The sequence below is a fragment of the Triticum dicoccoides genome, chromosome 2B (genome assembly GCF_002162155.2).
Source record: "Triticum dicoccoides isolate Atlit2015 ecotype Zavitan chromosome 2B, WEW_v2.0, whole genome shotgun sequence".
Classification (NCBI taxonomy): Eukaryota; Viridiplantae; Streptophyta; class Magnoliopsida; order Poales; family Poaceae; genus Triticum; species Triticum dicoccoides.
In genome coordinates, this window is record NC_041383.1 from 272,946,074 (window position 1) to 272,955,179 (window position 9,106).

Sequence of the window (9,106 nt, forward strand, 5' to 3'; positions counted from 1 at the left end):
CGTACATCTTCTGGCCTCCTCCCGAATTTTATAGGGTCCCTTCCAGTCTAGAAAAAATCACCGTAAAACTTCATTTTGTTTGGACTTTGTTTGATACTGTTTTTCTGCAAAACAATAAAATAGGTAAAACAGGAATTGACACGGGCACTGAGTTTATAGGTTAGTTTTAGAATTAATATAAAATTGCATATAAAGCATATAAGATTAATAATATAATAGCATGAAACAATAAAAAAATATAGATACGTTAGAGACATATCAATATATCAAAGGAAGTTGAAGGCACGGGCGGATTGATAGTAGAGATCGAGGGCATTTTGTCTAGGTTAGAATACTTAATTTGTTTTCGGATTTCCTCCCGTTTCGGCATTCTTAATTTGTTCTTCCTTTTGTCCATCCACACTATTCTTCCATACTCTCGAATTTATTTCAAGATTTCCGACGATGCACATTCAGTGGGAGGAGACGTTCCCGTCGATGACGAGGTGCCTACGGTGACTTTGTAAATTTTAAGATGATATGCCGGCTCAGTCTTTCGAAGATGCTCATAGAGATAGGGATGAATGTATGCGCATGTATATGAACGCTTGCGTTTGTACTGTATTAAAAAATATTATCTGTCTTTTATTACCTACTTATTTTCGAGCGCACATATGTGCATGAATCACGACGCGGTTTACTCCAAGCAGAGCATTTCTGCTCAATCACAGTGCACGAGGTCTCGGAAAACGCGGCGTGTTCGCTCGTATGGACCAGCGCGCATTGTTCAATTAATAGTACTCCCTCCGTTCACTTTTGTAAGACACGGAGCGAAATCGTGTGCACACTTGCTCGCTCGCGCACGAAAAGGATGTTTTCCATTTTTACCCCCGTGTCGGCCGGGGACACGGTAGCGAAACATCTGCATCCCTTCCCTCACACGCTCGCCCGCATCCCTCCCTCTCTCACGCTCGCCCGCATCACCGGCGCCGGCGTCCTCTCCCTTGCACCTCTCTCGCCCGCGCCGCCTCTCCCCGAGCTCCTCGCTCGCCCGCGTCGTCGGCACCCTCTCCCTCGCGTGCGTCGCCGGCGCTCTCCAACACCAGCTCCATTGTTAAAAATGCGATTTTCCCCCCTCCGGCCCTCCGATCTGCAGTGGCGGTCCTCGATCTGCTGCGGCGACTATCAAGACGGCACGACGGAGCTGTTACTGCCTGTCGCCTGCCCAGAGCTTCTGCTGCCGGTTGCCTGCCCGGAGCTGTTGCTGTCGGTCGTCTGCCTGGATCTGCTGCTTCAGGCGATGCCCACATCGTCGTCTCCCTCCCGCTCCTCTTCCTCCTCCTCGTCGGTTACTTCACCACCTCAGCATCACCGGCGGGGGGCTGGGAGGGGGAGGGGTGGATGGGCCCTTCTTCAAGGCCTACAACCATCACAGAGCAGAGCAGGAAGCTCGTCTTCGAGGCGAGGATTTACTGTAGCCGCTTCAGTTAAATGCATCTGGTTCATCCTCTGTAGTCTGTATTCTGCTCTTCTCACCTCACCTTCAGTTAAATGCATCTGGTCAGTGATATGATTCAGAGCATCAGATTCACAAGCATGATGGATGGAGGGATCTCTCAAATGGTGTGGCTCCTAGTACTACAACGGCAGTGACATGCCGGCCTCCCACACGCGCATAGCATGCACTGATCGACACCTACGATCGAGTTGTGACCAACTGTACAACTGTACATGCATACATGATATATACAGTACCACGAGTAGATAAGCATGCATGATATGTGCAACAAATTTAGAGGAAACGCATGCCAATCATGATACTCCATCAAAATTAAGTTTGGAGTATGTGCAAAAGATTCAGGGGAGTAGCTAGCTTTGCATGTATGTGTCAAATGTGTGTGTACTAAGATGAGACAGTTATCAAATTAAGTGCCTTCTGAAAGCAACAAACAATGATGATGATTCCGGGGAGTAACAATTATGGAGTAGTACAAACTTGTAAGCAACAACAAGCTCTGCTTCTGCAAAAAATAGAAAACAACTCTGCCTCTGTTTTGGAGAAAAAAAAGTGAAGGAGAAAGATTGTGTGTGTGGATGGAAATCAAGAAGAGGCAAATAATGTCCAGGCCACTTTAGTGTTCACCACCTAATCCTATCCACCTAATTTGCCTTGCAGATTAACAGATATGGTGCAGATGTGGTGGAGTATATCTTTTGGAATGGGCATGAACCGGCCAAAGTTCAGGTAATCTACTTACTGCAGTTGGAGTAGTTGCCCTTCTATTTACTCAACTGAAAGAAATACTCCATAATTTAAATATCATGTGCCAAATATGCGACCTCGTTAGAAATACTCCATAATTTAACCCAACAGAAAGAGTTGATCAACATGAATTTTTCTGGAGTAGTTCGTCGACAGTACATTGAATCTAAAAAATTCAGTTAAGCAAGCATGCTACTCCTATTTTTGGAGTAAAAATTCAGTTTAATATTCATTAAAAGAGCTTGGCATCTCTGTTTGCATCTAGGAGTACATCTGGATATTCTTTGCTGAAGAGAATATATACTCCTAGAAAACAAGTAAAGAATATTCTCCAAGTTCACACATAAACACATACTCCTTTTCTTGTAAACACGGAATACACAAGTACTCCCAACAAACTGGAGTAGAATACACAACAAACTGGAGTAGGATCAGCGTCCAAGCATCTCTAGTGCCATTGCATACACTTCAGGAGGAACTGAGATCCTGGGCGGTAGCAGTTGTAGCCTTTCTAGCCTATCCTTGTTCATGTGCGGGATTTTGTATTTATTGGCTCCACCATTCTTCATTACTTCAACCATGCAAGTCTGCAGAGTTATGAATACTCTGTTCAGTTTTGAAACTTCATATCCATCGAACTCCTCTTGAACACCTTTAATCAGCTTTGGAATAGTTTTTGGACTTTTGCAGTCTGTTAGCGACTGAATAGAGCTGAAGAACCCAAGGTCCAGGGCGTTCATGTCCGGAGAATTTGGAGGCTGATACATTATTCTAATGTCCAGGCCACTTTCGTCCACAGCTTCTGCGAATGCTTGATCATTAGGTAGGATATGTGTTCTCGCGTTATCTTGCTGGATAAAAATGGGTCGTCCATCATCATCTGCAGGCCACAATGCTTGAATCGCTGGCACAACCTTCTGTATAATGTACTCTCTCATCACATCCCTCGTCACTATGACAGGCTTTGTTTCCAATGTCCCCTTTTCCCTATTCTTGCTTCTTTTTGCTGCTGCAGTCACTCTCACGAATGGCCATACCCCAATTTTTCCGGAGAATGTCATGTTCCCATCTTCATCAAACCGTGGTCTTGCTACCGCTGTGAGAAACATCACTTTTCCAATAGAGTTTTTGACAGGTCTTTCCGGGTCCTCTTCGTCAGGCAGCAGATAGTAGTTCTTTTTTTCTTGGTCATGGAGAACCATTTCTCATCGATGTGAACAATATTATGCATACTCCTGAAACTTGGGCTTACATCTCCTAATGTTGCCTCATCTAGCATAGAGAGGCAAAAATCCACCCTATCTCTCTTATTTTTCTTTGTCAGTACCGGCTTAACCCTGTTGGAGTGTTTCCTTATCTTGTTCAACTTGAACTTCTTGTATAGTGTAGTAGGGCTTACACCCAGTGCCTTGGCTAGAGATCGAATAGTTGACCTCTTGTTCAAGGGAATTGTCGGAATGAGAGATAGGATATCATCATAAGATTTTCTTCCACAATTTTCCTTTCTTTTGTTTGAAACATCCACCTCCTGACCAAGGCCTTTCTGTTTCATTGCCGTCTCCCATATTCTTTGAATAACTCGAACATGTGCTCCAAATATTGCAGCCACATCCTTCTTATCAGTTCTCTTGAACTTGCCTCCTCTACTCTTATGGAGGGTTTCCAAGGACATGTAAGCGGCATATCTCTGTGCATCAGTGAGCCAATTCCTTTGCCTTTGTACTCCTACAATAGCAATAGAATAATAAAATTAATTATTGCAAGAATATTACAAATTGGTTGCTGGAAATGTAAACAAGAGGCCAACAATAGCATTAAATTCCATGGGATAGGAGTATTGCTTGCTTTGCTTGCTGTAAATATAAACATAAATGCTGGTTGCTGAAAATATAAATGTAAACTAAATTTGTAAATATAAACTAAACTTTATACTCCATGATTGACCTCTATTGCAGGCAAGCAAGCAAATTACTCCATAATTTGTTTTTGCATTGCTTTTTCTTTTTAATTTGGAGTAGTATGAAAATATTTTGAGGTACACCGCTGTTCTTGCAGCAGTTTCTTTTCCATTCCTAGCTGTCAGAGTATATGTTTATTTACACACATACATGATGTCAGAGTATATGTTGTTTGATGTACACAACGGTTCTTGCGGAGTTTGTTCAGTTTGCCTATAAGCAAATGAGGCAAAAACTGAAATACCCCCGTAGTTGTCCAGGAGACCTCTGTTGCTTGTTGAAAATATAAATGTTGCTTGCTTGCTGAAAATATAAATGTAAATGTTGCTTGCTGAAACTAATGTTGCTTGTGTTATCTCCTTCTTTCTAGTATGCCTTGTGTACCATGACATTTCTTTGTTGTCATTTTAATTACTCCATACAGAAAGAAAGAAAGGCAACACCAAATTTGCTTACTCCACTAAAATGTTAATTACTCCATTCTAGTGGAGTAATCTTTTTCAGCCTTCCATAGAGAAGACTGTGATATCCATTTCATTTGATTTAGCCACTTTACTACTCCATAGCGTAGTAGTGTTGAATAACATGTGAACAAAATGAAGCTTCCTCATATGCACTATTCAATCTTAGCAATCCCTTCTCTGTTACTTCTCTGAGGCATAATTTGATGCAAGATCGGAGTACCTGAATTTTGACCAGCATTGTTGCCTTCTTCTTCAGGTTCTTCGTTGCCTTCTTCGGGTGGAGTGAAATTGAGGTCTAGGACTACCATGCTTGCAATTGGGCCAACGATTTGCTGCTGTTGCTGTTGAGGATCTGCTGCCGTTGCTTCTGTTGAGGGCCAGTGATTTGCTACTGTTGATATTGAGGATCTGCTGCTGTTGCTTCTATTGAGGGCCAATGATCTGCTGTTGTTTCTTCTGCTGAGGATCTGCTATCGAAGGGAAGGAGCTACAGTTGAGGATCTGCTACTGTTGCCAGGGGACAAGCCGGCAAGGAGCACCGAGCCTGGAGGTGGTCACGCATGAGAGGAGCTCCTGATCTTCTCCCCTGGCCCCCGGCGAGCTGGACCTTCTGGCGACACGGGGAAGAAGGGAGGTGGTTCTGGGCGAGCTTAAGCTTGCCGGCGAAGTGCTGCTGGGGCCGGCGGCCGGCGAGGTGCCCTCCTGGGGCCGGCAGCGAGGTTCCTGGATGAGCAGGAAGCTGGGCAGGGAGGAGGAGATCCTGGGCGGAGGAGAATCTGGGCGAGGTGGGAAGGGAGGAGATCCTGGCGAGGAGAATCTGGGCGAGGTGGGAAGGGAGAAGCTGGGCGGCGAGGTGTGCGGTGAGCCGGCGACGCGCTGGGAGGCGACGCACTTGGCGAAGCGATCCCGATGGTTTTTGAATTTCAAATTGATCGAAGGGTATTGTTGTCCATTAGCGATTTTTGGGGCTGTCGGAAATCTCCTTCCGCGCCTTACAAAAGTGAACGGAGGGAGACGTTCCCGTCGATGACGAGGTGCCTACGGTGACTTCGTAAATTTTAAGATGATATGCTGGCTCAGTCTTTCGAAGATGCTCATAGAGATAGGGATGAATGTATGCGTATGTATATAAACACTTGCTGTACTGTATTAAAAAATATTATCTGTCTTTTATTACCTACTTATTTTCGAGCGCACATATGTGCATGAATCACGACGCGGTTTACTCCAAGCAGAGCATTTCTGCTCAATCACAGTGCACGAGGTCTCGGAAAACGCGGCGTGTTCGCTCGACCAGCGCGCGTTGTTTAATTAATAGTACTACCTCCGTGAATAAGTCATTCGTGTAATTCTAGATGACGATTTAACTATCTAAATATGTATTATATGTGACAAAAAATATATATTTAGAAATTACATTCATGTAGAAATCTAGTGATATACTTTTCATGACATATAACACATATTTAATTGCTCAAATCGATGATCTAGAACTATGCAAATCACTTATTCCTCCAGACGGAGGTAGTACTAATAATTAATTAGGAGAAAAGGATAAAACAAAAGAGATGCGGGCCAACATTTTACTACTCCCTACTCCACTGCCAACAAAACCTCCACTGCCATTGTCTGCAATGGCGTCTCGGCCTTTCCCACGGGAGTCCCCTCGCTCCCGGCCTCCTAGCTCTAGCTCTCTCTCCGCCTCCGTTCAAATGGGATCCTCGCCTGCGCCTTCGCCTTCGCCTTCGACTTCGCCGCCGATGCCGATGATAGGGAGGGCCGGCAACCTCACCGTCTTCATCACGCCGCCGTCGCCGGCCAGCACCCCGCGCTCCTCGCGCCCGTCCGACTCCCCAAGGCCGGACTTCTCCACCCCTACCTCCCGCACGGGTACGGCACCGCCTCCGCCGCAGAAGAGCGCTAGCCCGCCCGCGCCGCCGGTCAAGTTCTCGCCCCCTGCACCGCCCGTGAAGGTGTCCCTGCCTCCTGTGCAGGTGCCCCCGCCGCAGTACGGAAAGGCTTCTGCGGGGGGCAAGCACGACGGATCGGTGTTCGGCTTCTTATGGGACGCCGTCGCGCGCGTGCAGGAAGGTGATGGGGGAAAACATTTTCGTCAACTCAATTGCATCTCAGTTTTCTCTTCACATTTCCTGGATTGCGTGTTCTGATGCGCGGGATTCTTCTGGGTTGCCGCAGCGCACGCGAGCCTGGACGAGTACGTCGCCAACTGGTTCGGATTGGATCAGTCTAAGTACCAGTGGGCTCTCAACGACTACTACGATACCACCGGCAAGGTTCGTGCTTTTCGATTTCTCCTCTGCAGTTTCCCTCTAGCTTTGAGGAATCGGATTCCATGCGTGTCCACTTGGTTCTCTTTTTCATTCATGTTCTTAACTGGATCTGCGACTGCATGTGAGAACAATTTGAGAGTAGAGTTTCATACTCCCTCCGTTCGGAATTACTTGTCTCGGGAATGGATGTATATAGAACTAAAATACGTCTAGATACATCCATTTTCACGACAAGTAATTCCGAACGGAGGGAGTACGTACTAATTTTGCAGTCTTTATAATTATGATAATTATTGTGATGAAGATTTGGTGGGTGAATTGCATCTGTGGTTGCGCTGCTCTTGTTATCAGTTGAGGTTCAAGTGTTGATTAGGCAGTACTGGTTCCTAGTGCTTACTGCAAAACTAAAGTCAATCTCATCTTGTTATAGTATCTGTAAAGCTGGAAAAGGAAGATAGAAACACAAGGCAAGAATAGATGCCTAATCACACCTTTTAGCTCCTATAGAAATGATGAAGAATTTCCCTGGGCACAAAATGTGCACTAGGCTTGTCATATGTCTAGAGTAGCATACTTTCACTTTGAAGCTTTTGTAAAGTTGTTCCCTTGTTCTAGCTTTGAGTGCACCGGCTGTTTGAATTGATTATAGCCTCTCAACATACTTGTGTCCGCCTTATGTTTATTCTTGACAATCATCACTGGCAAGCAGGTGAAATAACAGACCTTGTCTTTGCTGTTATGTTATTTGCATCATTCAAGTGCTCATGTCATTAATCTAATTCTACCCTTTAACCTTTAACCATATGTTCAAACGCAGAAATGGCACTAGAGTGATAGGAGGTTTGATTGGGGATTGGAGAGAAACAAGCATAATACTACTAGCGTGTTACTACAGTTGAAAATAGTTGTCTTTGGTACCATACTTGATGTGTAATTAGTGTATCTATACTTGCGTCATTTCATACTTTGGCCTATATATTGCATAATTTCACATTCATAATACAATTTGGGGTTGAAGGTGGTTGGCGTTAGATTTTGTAATGGTTGGAGTATTTCTAATTGTAGGAGATGTCATCATGTTACAATAATGATATAGCGAATTGGTAGAAGCCTTAGGTCGTTACAAATATAATATTCAGAAAGGATTTGTTGAACCTTTTACCATGGAGATAGTGTTACTATGCCCTCCAGTTCAAAAGGGTAAGTTGTAATGTAATATACTTAAAGTCTCCGTTACTATAATACTTTGAAGGCAAGACACGATATAAATGTTTAAAAAGATATCGATAGCCAGAGTGCACATAATCTAAGAGCATCTACATCCGGATCCCTCAAATTCCCCTATAGGTCCGGGCGGACGGCCCTGTCACTGCCCGGTCACGAAATTGCCACCCAACTGGACCCCTCAAAACCCCCCATACGCCCAGGCTGTCCGGCACCCCCCAAACCCAGCCCGTATGTGGGACGGATATGGGGAGACCCTGTCGCGTTCGCCACGTCAGACTGGCCCACCCTAAACCCACAAATATGCGCCCCTAGCCGCATCCCGGACCAAACCCTAGCCACTCGACTCCACTTCCAATCCGCTTCCCCCAGCTCCTCTCCAGCATGGCGGGCATCGGATCTGAGTCCGGCAACTCTGGATCCGACGGGTGACGGATCTGAGTCTGGCAACTCCGGATCCATCGACTGGGACCTCGTCCCATGCAAGGAAGAGGAGTTGGCTGTCCAGCTGGTTGTCCGCTGTTCTAGGGAGGAAACCCGTGCTCCGCCATCAGAGTCACTTGGTGGGAATCCATTGCATCCGCGCAAGTGGGGCCTGTATCCGGCAGCTTGGGGCGCATGACCGCGGCAGAACCGGAGGCGACGAGCAGCGGCTGGAGGTACCCGCGCGCCTAACCGGACGGCTCCGGGCTGGCAACACAACCCTTGTGGTGGAGCCTCGCCCCCGTGACGTCGGGCTCTAAGTCCAAGGTCAACGCCGTCATACGGCACGACTACTGATGCGTCAAGGAGCGGCGTGCCCGCCGTACGAGGGAGAAGTTGCGCCATGCTGCAAAGGACAAGAGCGTTGATGCCCTCCATGCCTGCATCCTGGCAAAGCGGCAAGCCCAGACGGCGTGCTCTCGCACTGGAGCAAACCCGGGCACT

General features: G+C 46.2%; 2 protein-coding genes across 3 annotated transcripts in view; both read left to right on the plus strand.

The window, feature by feature from the left end:
- Positions 1-848: 848 nt before the first annotated feature.
- On the plus strand, positions 849-5,852 carry LOC119363499. Of its 2 annotated transcripts, none has more exons than XM_037628869.1 (3): positions 849-1,465; positions 2,156-2,224; positions 4,921-5,852. In XM_037628869.1, the coding sequence occupies exons 1-3, from the start codon at positions 851-853 to the stop codon at positions 4,948-4,950; spliced, it is 714 nt and encodes a 237-aa protein (XP_037484766.1). In that variant the 5' UTR covers positions 849-850; the 3' UTR covers positions 4,951-5,852. The 2 variants fall into 2 exon arrangements, with proteins under 2 accessions (XP_037484766.1, XP_037484767.1); XM_037628870.1 differs by having other exon boundaries at positions 849-1,440.
- A 399-nt stretch (positions 5,853-6,251) lies between these two features.
- LOC119363500 (formin-like protein 16) overlaps positions 6,252-9,106 on the plus strand; it is a 4,890-nt gene continuing 2,035 nt past the window's right edge. The window contains exons 1-2 of the mRNA XM_037628872.1: positions 6,252-6,755; positions 6,861-6,958. Of these exons, the coding sequence (XP_037484769.1) occupies positions 6,299-6,755; positions 6,861-6,958 (555 nt within the window). The 5' untranslated portion in view covers positions 6,252-6,298. The remainder of the gene's footprint in view (positions 6,756-6,860; positions 6,959-9,106) is intronic.

Coding starts and splice junctions, on each gene's coding strand:
- LOC119363499 (XM_037628869.1), top strand. CDS start 851: ATGTTTTCCATTTTTACCCCCGTGTCGGCCGGGGACACGGTAGCGAAA. Junction 1,466..2,155: donor GATTTACTGTAGCCGCTTCA/GTTAAATGCATC, acceptor TTTGCCTTGCAG/ATTAACAGATATGGTGCAGA. Junction 2,225..4,920: donor ATGAACCGGCCAAAGTTCAG/GTAATCTACTTA, acceptor CTTCTTCTTCAG/GTTCTTCGTTGCCTTCTTCG.